Source organism: Phalacrocorax carbo, chromosome 1 (assembly GCF_963921805.1).
Source record: "Phalacrocorax carbo chromosome 1, bPhaCar2.1, whole genome shotgun sequence".
NCBI lineage: Eukaryota > Metazoa > Chordata > Aves > Suliformes > Phalacrocoracidae > Phalacrocorax > Phalacrocorax carbo.
In genome coordinates, this window is record NC_087513.1 from 120710604 (window position 1) to 120728034 (window position 17431).

The 17431-nt window shown below is 37.9% G+C and overlaps 1 protein-coding gene across 13 annotated transcripts in view; it reads left to right on the forward strand.

Moving 5' to 3' along the window:
* The window catches only part of PKNOX1 (PBX/knotted 1 homeobox 1), a 46154-nt gene that overhangs the window by 23414 nt on the left and 5309 nt on the right, over positions 1-17431 (forward strand). For all 13 annotated transcript variants that reach the window (XM_064472513.1, XM_064472528.1, XM_064472544.1 and 10 more), the window contains 6 exons: positions 8988-9158; positions 10602-10701; positions 11755-11852; positions 14222-14350; positions 15350-15426; positions 17067-17239. In XM_064472513.1, the coding sequence (XP_064328583.1) occupies positions 8988-9158; positions 10602-10701; positions 11755-11852; positions 14222-14350; positions 15350-15426; positions 17067-17239 (748 nt within the window). The remainder of the gene's footprint in view (positions 1-8987; positions 9159-10601; positions 10702-11754; positions 11853-14221; positions 14351-15349; positions 15427-17066; positions 17240-17431) is intronic.

A 17431-nucleotide genomic window follows, 5' to 3' on the forward strand; every position in this document is an offset into this window, starting at 1 on the left:
TGCACACAGAAGTCCCCAGATAACATACCAGTTTCTGGATCTTGTGGTTTGACCCAGGTATCTAGAAAGTTGACTACCAGGAATGCTTATAATTTTGGAATTGCTTCTTTCTTTATCTCTTTCATTCTATAATGTGTTTTGGGTTTTGTTACTGCTATTAGTGATACTTCCAGAGTGCTGCTTACACATCAACTGTGAATTTGAAGACACTAATAAAATTTTCCATGACTCTTTGAAGAAAGACTTTTTTGATTATGCTTGCCTCCAATACTTTACTCAAAAATGAAAGTTTGTTCTGTTCTGCATGAAGCAGATCTGCTGACCTGCAAAGCCTCAGGTTATTTTCTTCGTTTGTAACTCTTTGAATTCAACACAAATATACTGTTGTCCATTATCTCTCTAATCCCAATTTCTTTTCAGAAGTAGATCTGAAATCTAATAGTTGGAATGTAGTAGTTCTGGCTCAGTGGATGAGGGAGGAGCAATGGATGTGGTTTAGCTTGCCTTTAAGGTTTTTGACAGTCTTCTATAATCTTCTCATAGACAAACTGATAAAATATGCACTAGATAAATGAGCAGTTAGATGGACTGAAAACTGGGTGAACTGCTGGGCTCAAAGGATTGCAATCAGCAGCATAAAGTCCAGTTGAAGGCTGGTCATTAGCAGTGTACTCTAGGAATTGATACTGGAACCAATACTGTTTAACATCTTCATTAATGACCTGGATGATGGGACAGAGTGTACCTGTAGCAAGCTTGCAGATGTTGCAAAACTGGGAGGAGTGGCTGATGACCATGGTTCAGATGGCTGTGCCACCGTTCAGAGCTACTTCATTGCTTCTGGAGAAACAGGCAAGCAGGAATCTCATGGAGTTCAACAAAGGGAAATGCGAAGTCCTGCACCTAGGGAGGAATAACCCCATGCACTGGTACACTGGGGGCCAACCAGCTGGAAAGCAGCTTTGTGGAAAAGGGCCTGACAGTCTGGATGTGCAGCAAGCCAAATATGAGACGACAGTGTATCCTTGCAGCAAAGAAGTTCAACATACTTGGGCTGTGTTAGTAAGAGCATTGTCAGCGGGTCAAGGGACATGATCCTTTCCCTCTGCTTGGCACTGGTGAGACACATCTGGAGTTCTGGGCTCCTCAGTATGACACACAGACATACTGGAGCAAGTCCAGCAGAGGACCAAAAAGATTATTATGGGACTAGAGCATCTCTCATACGAAGAGGCTCAGCGAGCTGGGACTGTTTAGTCTGCAGCAGTGAAGGTTTGGGAGGATATTGTCAATGTATCTAAATACCTAATGGGGGAATAAAGAAGACAGACTCTCTGACTCTTCTCAGTGGTGCCCTGCAGAAAGGCAGGAGGAAATGAACATAAATTGAAACACAGGAAGTTCCATTAAAACATAAGAAAAAACACTTTTACTGGAGGAGTGATTGAATACAGGAGCAAGTTCCCCAGAGAGGTTGTGGAGTCTCTGTCCTTGAAGACAGTCAAAACCCAAGTGGATGTGGCCCTGAGTAACCTGCCCTAGTTGACCTTGCTTTGCTTTGAGCAGGAGTGGTGGATTAAACAATCTCCAGATGTCCCTTCCAACCTGAACTATTCTGTAATTTCTGTGAGCCTTCGAAGGTCGGTTTCCTAAAGATCCTGCATGCCTTGGCCTGCCTCACACGGTTTTGGTTGTACACAAACATTCTCTCAGATCTGCTATGTTCAAATAGTCCTTCCTGCTGATTGACCTGTTTGTGATTTTAGTGGTGACAAATTTATTGGGTTTTGTGGGCTACACAAAACTGGCCAATTTTGCTTGAGATGGATGAAGAAGTATTTGTTTATGTCTTGTATTCCGTGCCTGCTAAGGTCAGTACTATCTTAAACTGGAACCACATTGCAAAATCAAAAATCTTTGGCATCAAACTGCTGTTCTGTAGTCGTATTGTTAGCTATGACTTTCTATTACTAGATACCAAATGAAATCTGAGTGCAGCTTGTCCTCTGCCTGTCCTGAAGGCTGGGGACTCTGAACAGCTGACATTCTGAAAGGCTATTCATTTTGTCAGAGGCAATGAGCAGAAGAGCGTCTGTCAAGTTGTGAAATAGCCAGTATGTTTTTTTTCAGTCTCTTCTTCAGCTTGAAATATTGGTGCTTGCACAGAGAAGGCTGTAGCTGGGCAGTTTTTTGTCTTGTGTGACAAATATATACATCTTTATAGAGAATAAAAATCTTTTTTAGTAGAAAGGGATTCTAATATTGTGCATCTTTCTTACATCTTCTGTTCATGGTGTCCCTACCTTTTAAACTCCAATGAGAAATCAACCATTCAGTTGAAAGGAGAAGCTAATGAAGACTGCTAATTAGAACAAGCTAGAAGGGTGGAGCAGCAGGTAGGTCAGACAACTACTTGCTTTCCACCTGTGCTCTTATCTGACCTCAGCGGAGTCAAACAAATAAGGTATAAATGCTTACTTGGTAGCAGTCATTCAACTTGGAGCCTGAGCTAAACTGAGATGAATTAAATGTTCTAATACTACAAAGAGCCGAATGCAGGTCATGTCAGAGAAGAGTCACAGGCCTGCCTACAGTAAGGAGATTGTCCATTAATTCAGCTGTTTCAATGTCTTCAGCTTTTTCTTTTGGAAGTGGCATGTAGAACTCAACTACAGTGCACAGTTTTTGTGACAGAGCTTAAAGTAGCGGCTCCAAAACAGCAGAGTATCATTTCAGGCTCCATACTGCCTATAGGCTAATTGATTAGATAACAGAAATCGTGAAAGGTCACAGATACCTCTTAGAATCCGTGCAATGCTTCACATTGCGCACTCACTTAAAATGCCTTGAATATTCCAGAGGGAAAGTTTGGGTTTCATCTAGAGGACCACAGAATGTTAACCTGGATGGCACAGGCGTTAGATGAGTTTGACCAGAAAGGAAGCTCATTAAGAGCAGCGTAAGGTGGTTCTAACTTGAGTAGCTCTTACTACGCTGCAGTCTAGATTACCTTGTTGCTTTGATATTATGGTTCCCATTCTAAATTAATTGGTGGTTTCCTGCATTAGTAGTATAAAGGATTTCAGCACTAGGAAATACAGGTAGCATCCACCTGAAACTTAATTTTAAGGGTATCCATATATTGCTAAGCCTGGCCTGTAAAGCAAGTTTCAATCCTTTTTCATTGTCTAGATGGAGGGTTTCCATTCTTTCTAGTTAACTGCTCCAAAAGCATCAGTTGGTGATCTTGAAGCAGCATGGCAAAGGGTTATGGTCAACACAGAAATAGTGTTACTAGGCCTTTTACTTTTGCAGTATTTTTCCCAAGTCTGGCTTTGTCAGACATATTGTCAGAATATGGCGCTTGCAGTGAAATGGATGGGAACATATCTATAAAAATTGATGGCCCCTGGATCTGGTCAGAACTTTGGTATTAGGCTTCAGCATATTTAGAGTGAGAATTTCTCAGATTGTAAGAATCTGGACAGAGGTGAAAAAAGATGACTCTTGTGGAAGGGGTTTCTTTTTTCTTAAATGAATTTTTAAGGTACTCTTTGAAATGGCCTGGATTAGGCATATTTTTATTTCATTTATTGCTATGTTCCTATTCTTTTTCTATATGTGCATTCATGTAATAATCAGGAATGGCTTGTGTTCAAAACCTGGAGCACTAAAAAAAAAAAAAATCCACAAAACTGTGCTACAGCTTCCCTGAAGTGTGAAGTTTCAGTTGTTTTCCTTTGTCTGAGAGGTGTATAAGATGCCTCTTTTCCTTCCAAGGAACAGTGTATCGCAGGAAAATGCAAAGTTCAGTTCTAAGATCAGTTGAAAGAAAACTGAGAAGCTTCAGTGCTAACTTCTGGACAGATCAGCTTACCTTGAGATCTAGGAAGTCTTGATGTTCTAGGTGTGTCTTTATTTTTAATGCAGATCCATCTTCTAATCAGAAAAGGTAGTTGTCTTTGGACAACTGAAATGCTCCCAGGAGTTCCAGTCCATCCCTAATAATTACACAAAGTAAGCGGCTTTTCTGTGGTAGTTGTGTGTCTGCTCCTCAGGAGCTATTGGCTGCAAACAGAACTTTGAAACTTTTCCCTTCCAACTTCACTGGCTCTGACCACACAGGTTAGACAGGTTAGGAGGTAAAAGAGAGAGGTGCAAGTTTATGATTTTTTTTTTTTTCAGTAAATATTTAGCTCTTATAGATATGCATGGCACAGCATGTTATTGGAGCTTGAATTATCCTCTGTTGTGGAATGTCTTCTACAGGGATCTTCTGGTTTTCAATAGTTTTGTTCTCTTTTCTGATTCATGGTCACTTATGCTGTCTGTCTCTCCACTGGTCTTCTCTGAACCTGATGTAAGTGCTGATTAGTTGCAAGAAATGCTGCAGACCTTCCCTTTTCAAATCCTAGTCCCTGTGGGAAGGAATTGGAAGCTGAAGGTTGTGCTCAAGTTTTACTTACCAGACTGGAAGTGTGCTTTCTTTCCAAAAGCTTTTAGCTTCCTCCTTATCTTTTTGGATTGTTACTTTGCATCCACCTTAGTCCTTATATCAAGAATTAGTACCAGAACAGATGTGTTTGCTGTTAAGAACTAGATCTTGGTGGTCTGTATTGCTAGTCAGAGGTTCCCAAGTGCATGCGCTTCTTTCTGGAAGCGTGCCCAGCTGTATCTCCATAACATGGCTTATCATCTGTTGGAGCTCCTTACCCTTTCGCCTTACCCTTTGACATCTCTATCTCATTTTCACAGATAAAACAGATCTTGGAATGAACCAATGAACCATCTACCCTTTGTTCTCCATTAGTATCCTTTTGTGCTCCATTAGCATCCTTTTGTGTGTAGGACTTACATGGACAGGTTCCTCCGTGTCTAAGAAATTGTTTGGCATGAGTCTTTGCAGAAAATTTTTAGAGCTTTCACAGATGACATTATGTCTTAAGGCATTCAGTACTTAACACTTCTTTGCTTACTGTTAACCCAGCCACTGCAGAAACATCATGTTGCCTCAGGATGGTTCCTACCTCTAGTATAGCTTCTGTTCAGAGTAAACTCTTCCCCTATATGGTTGGCTTTTTTAATTTCCACACATTCATAGGACTGTAGGATAATTCAAGTTGGATTACAAGCTCAAGAGGTCTGAAGTCCAACCTCCTGCACAAAGCAGAGTCAGCTGTGAAGTCAGAGCAGGTTACTTATGCCTTTATCAAGCCTAGAAACAATACAAAACATGGGGTGTTAAATATACTCTCACTTTTGTATTTGAACAGGACAGTGCCTTTTTTGAAGACCCCTGAGTTTTTTTTTTCATTTGGGGTAAGGATTTGTGGTTCAGTACCTTCTTCTCAAAGACTATCCTATTGAATTTTTAGTTGTCAGGAAAAGTGGTAGTGTTGAAGCCAGCTGATGTCATTTGAATATTCTTGAGTGAACAAGCCATGTTTTTGCATCTCTGAAAAATGTTCTTGCTATTGTAATGTGCAGAACTGTCTCATAAACCTCTAGTCATACATTTCCTAGCTATGCCATGTAGCTGGAGACTCAAAATAGGGGAGAGAGGTTATCAAATAAAAATAAATTAAAACAAAATATCCCCTCTCCCAGAGTTTGTGTTCTTCCTCTGAAGCCCTAAATTGCCCCAGAAGGATTTGCTCAGGAAGGTAGATGAGCTTTGAATTTACATATTTTAATTGTTTTTTTTATAAATGAGGAGTCATTTGAGTGAGAAGATAACTTGTCAGTGTATGGAGATTGTTTCATATATGTTGTCCATATATGTATTTGCTATATGCTTATGGGCCCTGAAATCTGTGTTAATAATAATAAAAAAAAAAGGTGGGTATATGTTTTAGATAAACAAGGTGAGCTGGGCATTATGAGTAAGGTAGCGCACAGTGTGTTCTGTACGCTTTGCACGACGTGTCTGAGGCACTGAAAAGGCAGGATGCGGGCACAGTCTAAGCATTTTTAGGGCTAAAGGTGTTTCCAAATTTAATAAGTGATATATTTATATGTGAATATGCTCTGGATAGCAGTTTTAGCAAGAACTGGAAGTTTTTCAATAATCTTTCTCTGCTTAATAGTTCACGATTACCTTTATTTACAACAGTTTCAACAATATGCATATATCTTGTGGTTACTTCTGTCTTTGTGCATTTCTCTCAAATGATGCTCCAGGTTTATTTCTACAGCTGAAAAGGCTGAATCAAGTGGGTTATAAAAATTCATTGTTCTGTGGCATATTCTACTCCGTAGCACTAAATAATAACAGCATAGTCGTGGTAGATTTTTAAGGTGCGCCTTTTAAGAACATAGGAATTAAATATGACTGCTGCTGCGATCTGTCTGAAAACATTTCTTTGTATTACCTTTGTTCAATAGGGGTGATTTTATCAGTTCTTGATTTATTTTTCTCTTTTTAAGTTTCAAGGAAAAAGTGAACTTCAGCCAACAAATGTGAGTTTGGTCCACCCATGCTGCAAGAGAGCAGAAGCCATATGGCCACAATTAGTGTAGTTGTAAATGAGTAAATAAGTCCTGGTGACAGGCATGGCATGTTTACAAAGTTTTGTTTGCCTTCCTAACCACAGTAGCACAGCTTCCTGTAAGAGTAGTGTGACTGTGTGTGGCTCTGCAGAAACCAGGATACTGTTACTAATTCTTGGTTTATGGTTAATTTTGACTTTAAATAATTTTTCACTTCAACTATCAACCATCAGTTTGGAGGAGAAAAATAAAAGTTCTTTCTTCAGCTTTTATTTACTTTCAAACAAATGCTGACAAAGAAATAATATAAATATGGGTAATGGTTTAAGGAAAAAAAAAAGCCCTCCTAACTGACCAAAAACTAATCACTAATAGTCAAATATTATGTGCCCAAAGGCATAATATTGTTACCTCAGTTTTAGCTGAATGTTTAAGGTGCTCACTAATATATGTGCTCTGTGTTTGTCTGCCACACGTGAAGAATTTTATAATTTAAGCTTTTTTGTCTCTGAAACTCTTTGGCTATTGCAGCATTACAGAACAATTGTTAATAATTCTGAAAGGAGCAGAATATCCTTAAACATAGATGACCTTTGTTTTGTGTTTAAAATCTAGTTAAATTTGCATAGTTTAACTTGGCTGTGTTTAAAGGTACTTAAACATAGCTTAAACAGCAACCACTGCTGAGGACTGTTCTAGAAGATTGCTGTTTTATATACCTCAGTGCTGGGCAATTGCACTCATTTTGAAGGGTTTTGCTGTCATAGGTCATAAGAGTTACCAGATGTTAATTTGGATCAACTGCCTCAAGTCTACAGTTCAGATTTTTCTGCAGCTGTGCTTTTAAAGATATAGCTAATTTTTTTTTTCTTTCTCGTCCTGAGAAGGGACAAGATTTCCTTTCTGTTCTCTTCATTTTTTTCTCTTGTTTAAGATACAATTTTCTACACGGGGTAGGTGTCATGCAACTGGAATACCTTCTCCTGAAAAAAACAGGGAAAAGATCTCTGTCACAGTGAAAGCTAAAGTCATCATGGTGGCATGGAGGGTATACGCAGGAGATTGCCTGCCTTGATCTCCTTCAGGTGCTCTGAACAAAGGCAACCTCAGCTCCCAGATGGCTTCTTTAGTTAGAAGTAATAAGTGGATTACTTAATAAGCTATCATTTCTGGTCATTGGAATCAGTGCTCTGGCCAGGTAAATGACCCTTCATATAGGACTGATTTTTCCAAGTAATGCTAAAATCAAGCTCCACACTATATTTCAAAATTTTAATCTATTCAGTTTCATGAAACTGAAGGATATTTTTCTCAGAGGTCTGGCATAGCAAGTAAATATTGGGGATGGCACTCTCTATATAAAAATAATTAAATTGCCAGTGTGTTATGAACATATTTGAATGTCCTGGATTTCTTCATTTCTTCATGAGCATTAGACCATCTGGATTTTGTTTTTGCTTTTGATCTTCTGCCATGACCCTTAAAGTCACCTAAGGTATTTTTATACGATATGTAACACCATTAGCTACCCAAGCTTGTGAGTTCTTATCACAGTAAACATAAGTATTCTCATCAGGTACATATCTCCTGTACTTCAATTTTTGCTTAAATATGAATTTGTTGTTGGGTGTAGTGCTTTGTATTTAATGCTTTATATTTCAGAACCAATTTCCTCACCTGAAAATTCTTACACGATTTTAGCCTAGAGCTGTTAATCTTTGACTTGTAATTGCAGAGGAACTTCAAAGTGCTAGGCCTGAGGAACCATTTCATTACTTCAAGCTTTGAACAATGTGACAAAGTTTGGGACCTCTTTATTTGAATTTTATTCAAAAATAAAAGTTCTTGGTTTTGTTATAGGTCAGATGGCAGGCCATTTCCTGTACCTCCCTAGCAATCTGTGTGATAAACTTAGCTAAGTCACAGAAGGGTCTTCTCAGTGTGTCTCTCATTAATCCGCACACTTTTGGTTTTCGTGGGTCAGGCCATAATAAGGAACTGAACCTGATATTTCTGATATGTAGCTGAAGACGACTATTGCTTACCAAGGCTGTTCCAACCATGCTTTCCAAATAATGTGTGGATGAGATTACTTTCCTTCACTTCTGGTCTCATGTGGCGTATGACCCAGAGTTGTATGATGGGAATAAAAGATCGTGTGGACATGCAGGCTCATTCTGTGTCCCACATACACCTCAACTATGCTCTGTCTTCCTAACGTGTCACATGTGACAGAGACAAAGATTGTGTTGTTGTAATGCATTGTTTCCCCTCTATGGTAGTTTACTTATGCAGTGTAAGGACACAGGTTTTGTGTGTAAACGTGTTCCTTTCACATTTCAGAACCATAATGGTCAGGGATAGACAACTCTAGTCAACACTTAGCAATTAGTAACTCTGCTTTAATTGGAAAGTAGCGTGTGCATAAATCTCACATTAAATATTTTCAAAATTAACAGTTCTGTTGTTTCTATATTTTTTTCCAATTCTCTCCCTAGATGGTAAAAGCAATCCAGGTTCTGCGTATCCACCTGCTTGAGCTAGAAAAGGTTAATGAACTCTGTAAGGATTTCTGTAGTCGTTACATTGCCTGCCTAAAGACAAAAATGAACAGTGAAACTCTATTAAGTGGAGAGCCTGGAAGTCCTTACTCACCTGTGCAATCTCAGGTATGTTTCAAATACCGTTAAGTGTATTTTTGCTTAGATTTCCGTAGGAAGTTATAACTATGCTTCTATTGCAATTAATTTGCAAGCAGAGTTTCTGCAGTTTCTTTCATTCTTTCAAAATCGGTTATTAAGGCTAGAAAGAGCTGTATTTTTTTGTGTACACCTGTGTGCTACTGCCTGATGGGCAAATTTGTTGAAATGTGCCAGAACATAGAGTCAGTTTCTTCTGTCTGTCTTCCTTTTATGATCTTCCCCCCGTTGAGATACTCAGAGTAGCCTGGATTTGATATTTTGTTGGAAGGAGGCTAGGAAACAATAAACAGAAGAAAAAAAATTCCATGTTAAGAAGGTCTCCCTAGTTTAGTCTGCTTTGAAATATTGAGATAGCTGATACTTTGTATACCTAATCTGTATTCTGGAACAAATAGAGAATGTCTGATGGATTATAGTTGCAATATTTGAGATGTATGTCACTGCATGTAACCTGGGGTGGCTGTGACAGTACCCATTTCTATATATGTGAACCTCAGTTTATATACTGTTGGCATTACCAAAATGCAATATCCAATTGCATTTTTTGTAGGGAATTGACAACCGTTAATTAACAATAGTTAATATGTTATGGTTGATGCTTCTGCTGTTAGATGCTGGACAGTGAGCCCTGTCATCTTAGTACCTACTAGATATCTAGTCTTAGGGGATGGTCCTTCTCTAACTTAACCGATATGTCTGAATCTGTATTCTGAAAAGCCTCAATGACTCTTAAACTCCATTCTCTGGACTCCTTACTTAAGTTTTGGTATCTGGAGATGTGGAGAGGAGAGCCTAACTTAGACAAAACCAACTTTGTAAAGATGGTTTTTCGCATGTCTGTAACAGTCTTCTGTAGGAACAAGAGGGACTGAATTTTGCATTTGGTAATAGAGATTATTCCTATATATTAAGGAATGTGTAAGAGTTTGCATGGTCAGGGTTGAGTAAGAACTATCCTGAGCAGAATAAAACATATTGGGAATCTTGAATACTTAATAAATAATTTTGAAATTGAAAAAAAATTGAGGTAATAACTAAAATTCCAGAGCTTTGATGCTTCTAACAAGAGCATCAAGGGTCTTATTCCCTTGTGCCTTTGGAAACTGTTTCTCTTAGCATTTATATACTTAGAATAATTTCTCTCCTAAAATTTCTCAAGATAGTTTTATGTCTTCTCTAACAGTTGCTTTCATGAGGGTTTTCAAAGGTAATGGTTGGTGATAATGAGAAAGTTAATGTAGGTAGTGATGAACCTTTAATGAAGTCTCTTTCTCTTCGAAGTTACTCCTGTGATTAAAGTCCAAATGTATTTTTAGAACGAAAATTACAGAAGCACACTTTATCTCCTTAAAAAAAAAATTAAAAACTTTTCCAAAAAAATGCAAGTAACTAATTGTTTTACTTTTCTAGCAAATTCCAAGTGCCATTGCAGGCACACTCAGTCCCCAAGGGATTATGGTGCCAGCATCAGCATTGCAGCAGGGAAATGTAACTATGGCAACAGTAGCAGGTATGACACAGTAAAGAAAAACTGGCACCTTGCTCTTCGTTTTGTTTTTTTTTTATAGTTGTTACAAAAAATACACAAATACTTTTAAAAATGTGTTTTAACTGTAATACCTGAAAAGTTGTTGTAATACAGTCAAGCGCCTTACTGTTTTCTGAATGTTCATTTAATTTATATGTGTACCAAGTATACATATGTGACTGGAGGTTACATATATGTAATATTAAGAGATCTTTCTGTGCAACGCTACTTTAGTTAAAAGGTATTTCAGAGGCTGGGGTGTTCTACTCTATCTTTTTTTTTCTTTAAAAAACCCCAATTCTGTTTGATAAAAACATGCTTTACCTAAAATATTGCACTTGCTAGCTGTCTCATGCTCTGCAGAGTTTGGAACCACACCTACAAATCTGTGAAATCCTTGATGTCCAAGTTGTTCTACTATTGTATGGAGATGACATCTGAACTGAAATGTTCTATCTTGCTTCTCAGCATGGTTTTAAAACAAACAGAAAAAACCCTTTTGACTACAAATGCAGCAAAGCAATGTGGTCTGCTCCTACAGCATGCACTTGCAGAGAGGTTTTCCTGAGATCCAATATGTGCTTTGTGGCTTTGGTGCCCACGAACCCCTATGCATTCACCAAGATTCTGTCACCTTAGTTGACCTGAACATCTAGGTGTCACCCAGCTGATGGCCGTAACCAGTCAACACGCATAGATGTGGGTTTGCTGTTGTGGCCCTTGTTGGCTGAAAAGTTAGCTCAGTTAAAACAAAACGATGACCTGTTTTACAGTCTGCTAGTCATAATGTTTTCCTGTGAAAATAGACTTAGAACACCTAAAATACAGGGAAGCATAATCAAATTTTGTACAGATTTTTGTGGATGGAAAAAATTTTAGTATAGCAAAGAACACATCTTACATCTTTACGTGCAAAGAATAGTTGATATATTATCAAAACTCTTGCTTTGTCTGCAGTGCTGATGAACTTCTGTGTTTAAAGAGAAGAATATTTGAAGGTCTTACCTATAATCTCTGTTGCTGTCTTGTTTTAAGGGGGGACAGTGTATCAGCCAGTCACTGTGGTCACTCCACAAGGTCAAGTTGTGACACAAGCATTGTCACCTGGGACTATTCGTATCCAGAACTCTCAGGTTTGTTTCATGGGCTTCACAGAATAGTATTATGGGTTCAAATAGATCTCAGTGGTTTTAAGAATTTTGGTTTAAATTTGACACACTGTCAGAATGAGCTCTGTGTACACACACATAGTAACTAATGTAAAATTAATGCAAGTACTGCTACAGGAGTTGCGAGTTGGATAACATGGCATAAGGTCCCAGACAGATACCCCTTGCCACAACAGGTTATCATAGTCCTTACCTGCTAAATATTTTTTTACTGATGGCAGAAAAATATAGGTACATGGATTTACAAAAAAAAACAACAAACCAAAACAAACAAACAAAAAACCCACAAAACTAAACCCCACCCTCAAAACCAACCAACAACCAAAAAAACCCACCAAGCCAAAAACCCTCTGAATTAAATAAACACTTTTTCAATGATTAAAAGTTTCCTAATTATTGAACTAGGTTTATGGCTGTATAGATTTACTATATATATTGCATTATGGTGCCACACTGCTGTTATCAGTAATTGGACTTTTTACCATGATGGCAACCACTAGTACAGTGAAACTGTATGTATGTCAGAATTTATGTATGTTGAGAAGCATTTTGCTGTAAAACCTTCAAAATACTCAGTTGAGACTATGGGAGATCCTCACGTTGGGCTCATTTTATCATATCCTAAAAGATGGCCAGCACTCTTTTGGGAAGTCTCTTAAGAGTTGGGTCTGAAGAGCTCAAAGAAACAACTAAGAAAAAGGAAACGTGAAAACTAGCCCATCCTCAGTTACAGAAAGCCTTGCTAGCTTTCTTCACGAGCAGGAAGTGGTAAATTAAATCTCCCAGGAATCCGGAGTCAGTGAGTCCGGAGTGAATGAGGAGCTACCACCTCCACAGCATAAAATCTGTTGGTAATCACTGACTTAGCATCTTATCTTCTTTCTTCTTCCGACCTTCCAACTGAAAAAGGGTGCTTAGAGTATTCTTCTTTTTGTTGGCAATAGCATGTATGCACTTGCCTGTATTCTTCACTAGAACACATGCAGTTCTGTCCTCAGATACCTTTCAGAAAGAAATGTGTAAAATTCCTCTCCTAGACTGAAGTGTTTTTGAAGAAAAATGCTTTTTATGCTTCTGATTAAAAAAAAAAACAATCAAAAAGGACTTGACCTTCTGTATAAATCTGCGGCTATTCTTCAAGTTAGTAGGAATCTCCAAACCCTACCTACACATAGGTTTGGACCTGTATTCGTTGTCACCCATAGGAAACCCTTCTTCAAATTCTTTTTGTGTTTCACAATGCTGTGGAGGTAGGGGGAAAAATACTGGGGGAGAGCTATTGAAATTTCATTATAAAGCCTCCATATACAAGCAAATTATTTAGAATGTAAAATATTATTTCGGAAATAAAAGTATGCACCAAATATATATTTGTTGTAATTTGATAGCTTAAACGTCGTTTAAAAGTTGTTTCATACAGGACATAGACATAATGAGTGGCTTGAACAAATTGCCCTGTATTGTCTGAAAAGCCTGATTTAGAATGATTCTAGTTATAATTGTCTGAAATATAATCTCATGCAATTTATATGCTGTTCCTTCTTATCTCTGCATAAGCATTTAAGAATGTATTCCCTAACGTTCAGACAACTGATGTGCAAATGACTTTATGTATCCAACAGGAAGTGAAAAAGAAAGCAAAAGTGAGGAATAAATATGAACCTTTAGGGAAATAGTTACTCTGTTGTAAGGTGAATTAAGGTTTCTACTGTATATATCTTCTTGCTCTTTGAGAATTTAAATGCATTTATTTAGCAGGACCCTTAGCATCTTTGTCTGCAACTCTAGCATAATAATTTGACTTTAATTCTTAAATCAGTACTATTTTACAGCTTCCACAGTTGTTTGCACACAGTGAGTGTGTTCAGCATGGTGTTTTTCAATGGCTCTTCACATGTGCAAATGACTGCATAGGGTGATGAGGCAATCAGATCCCTAGGTTAGTGCAGGTTAGTACAGAGGATCATTAACCTGACATGTACTACGTAAGTGGATTTTATTCTAAATTACAGTAGATCAGCATTTGGCCGTTTTCACAAGATCACATACGCAGCCTGATAACAGCTGTAATTCTTAAAACAGAAATTAAATGAAATGTGAAAACTATATAAATCTGATACAGCATTTTCCCTGGATAAAGACATTTTGGAATGCTATTGTAGAAGAGCTGCTATTGTAGGTCTTCCACGGCAAATAAAGTAGCTTTTTATAATCAGCATGCCTCAAGCCTAACTTATTTTCATTCCTTCTATAAATGAGTTATTCATACATTGGTACAGAATACTGCTATTACTATGTTAACTGCCTTATTTCTTCTAAAATTGTATGTACAGCTTCAGTTGCAATTAAACCAAGATCTAGGCATCTTGCATCAAGATGATGGCTCATCAAAAAATAAAAGAGGAGTTCTTCCCAAGCACGCTACGAATGTGATGAGATCTTGGCTTTTTCAGCACATAGGGGTAAGGACCGAACATGGTCAGGAGTCACAGGTTTTTATGTAACTCTTTTAATGTTGTCTCTCATGATTTTGCTTCATAAAAAAGGTGAATTTATTCTGTTGTTATTTGTGTAATCTCAGTTCAGTTTTCCCTGAAGTCATTCGGAGCAGTTCCACAGTCTAATGTCAGTTGATTTTTATTATTATTTTAGTAAGTGTGTTACACTTGTACCTCAGGACCTCAATAAACATTGTTAAAAGGGATCTTTCTTCATTTCACTATGTTGAGAACTTAATACTCTCTACACTCTGGTTCGTGGCAGAAGGAAAAGTAGTTCCATCTGTGTTTGGGGGTGGGAGGATGAGGTGTAGAAGAGAATTTCAAATTTTCTGGTTTTATCTCCTTTCCAACAATCTTTCTAATGCATACTAAGTGTGTTACTACCTAATTGTGCTTTCAATAGAATGTCTTTCCTTTGCATAAATATTTATTATCCCAAAAGAATAAATGGGTCTCAAGTTATATCACAATGTTCAGTTGATTGATATTTTGTCTTTTACAACTATTTTACAACAGACAAATGATACAGGGAAATGGCATGTAAACTTCATCTGTTTAGTTCAGAGTAGCTTTATTTAACTAGAAAATGCTTGTCAGTTCTCTCATACAACATTGCCGTTGGACAGCATAACTAATCAGATCTTATCACATGCTGTGTTGCCCAGGGATCACGCTGTTTAATAAAGACTGTCAGCTATGAGAAGCTTTTTCTTCTGAATTACACATCAGCGGTTTAATGGTATCACATACGTTCAAGGATAAAATCAGTTTTGCATAGTAAAGCACTCATTAAATGATTTTTATCTATAAAAGCTTGTGAGGTTTCTAAAGTTTGTTTTTTAACAAGTCAGATGGTCTTAATCTAGCAGCTTTAATCAGTTGTAATAAAGGAGTCCTTATATTTGATGAGGAGATGAAACAAACTTATGCCTTTTTTGTTTGCTTTTTTGTCCTGTTTAGCATCCATATCCAACAGAGGATGAGAAGAAACAGATTGCAGCACAAACAAATCTGACACTACTCCAGGTTAACAATTGGTAAGAGCAAAAACTCTTAATGTCTGTCGTTGTCTCCACATGCTTACAACATAGTGAAATTGTTGAATGTAACTTGGACATCTGGAGTTGAACTTACTGTTCTACCTATGTTACAAAATACGTATAAAAATAAAAGAATTATGCACTGATACACAAGGATATTATTATTATTATTATTATTAGAGTAAGGTATAATACTAATACTTGTGCCATTTATATTATATAAGGACTCCATAAAACTTTGCAACATTAAGGAACTACATTCTGTTCTGTTGCTGAAAGAGATGGTACTACACTCGCGTATCTTCTGCAAGTAAAGAAATTTTAGTTTAAAGGTGTTTAGTGACCTGACGCTCTGAAAAGCGTTCTCTGGTAAACATGGTTGCAAATGTTTAAGAAGTTACTGTTGAGATATTTGTTCTGCTCTTGTATCAAAGGATGCTATCATCTGAGCAGTGATGTGTGAACAGAGAGTGTCAGTACCTCAACTACTCTAGTTCATGGTTCAATGTGGTTTAGTGTGTCTTGTCTTCACTAGAGGTTTAAGATAATACACCTGCCCCTGCAGAAGAGAGGAGTGAGGGTGCTGACATCAATCCTATTCTGCTTGTGGTATTGGTTCCTGAAATTATTGCAGCTAAGTCCAACAGGTGTCTTCCTCAGACTTCAAAGGTGATGCTGGCTGCATGGCTGCAGAGGGATCCAGTGGGGAAATACTCAAGATAGTGGCAGTACACTGGTACCAAAAATGGAGCAGTGTAACTATGCTTGTGTGACATGGTAGTAATGGATCTCTATGGTACTGGGAACCAACTAATGTCTCTGCAAAGCATTGCATTACACCATGTGGATCTGCTAGCCGCACCCTGCTTCCTTCCACTGCAGGTAAAGATGGGTCCTGGATGTGTTTTGTCAGATGTAGCAAGGGATGCTATCCTCAGTCACAGCTCCTTGCCACGGCTAGCTACGTTGAAATTGATTCCGTTAACTGCTGGTAGCTAAGTGAGATGTGGTTTCAGTATATTCTTGTTCACTAGCAGAAAGGGGAGGGGCAGCAATTATCATGCTAAAGTAAACAAGTGAAAATTCGGGAACAAAAAGGAATTGGGAAAGGTCTGAAAAATGTGTTTGCTGTTGTCTCCTGGATCAGGAACCAGACCTTGGAAAGCCAGGGAGCCTATAAAATAAGTAATGTGGGAGCTTAAGGAAGTAAATGAAACCAGACCAAACAAACTAGGTTAGACTGGGGATAGATTTTAGGTGAACCCTAATGAGAGGGAGTATCAGCTTTCTGAGCTGTGCTGTCAGCACGTTTTCTGGTGCTTAGTTTTTAATAAGATCTTGAAATGTACATCTGTCATGCTGTCTGGAGTATTTCCTCTTCTGAGGTGGTGGGAAAAATGCTGCTAGCAGCAAAATGATAGAAGTACTTTCTTAGCTAGTTTGCCAAAATCAAAGGATTCCAGTGTTCTAGGAGCAGTTTTACACATTAAAAAGAATGTCAAGCTAAGCTGGTAAGGAGAAGATTTTATATTTCTTCTTTTTTTTTTTTTTTTCCTGCTGCATACTTCGAATGTGAGAGAGAGAGAGAATTTACAGCCAACTGGTCATAAGTACTTATTGCCTTTATTTGTGTTTAGGTTTATCAATGCTAGAAGGCGAATTCTTCAGCCAATGCTGGATTCCAGTTGTTCTGAAACTCCAAAAACAAAGAAGAAAACAGCTCAGAACCGACCGGTTCAGAGGTTCTGGCCTGACTCCATTGCCTCAGGAGTTGCTCAGCAGCAATCTAATGAGCTCACGATGTCAGATGGTAAGGAGAACTGGCTAAACCACAGATAATAAAGTTGATTCCTTTGTAACAAGGAAAGGAAGGTTTTGATGCCTTTGCAGGGAGGGGAACTTCTTGATATTTCAGTATAAATGTGTTTTTAATCTGGAAAAACATAACAGAAATGTGTCAATATTTCCCTCTTTAAAAACTTTGTGTTTGGAGGGTATTCTT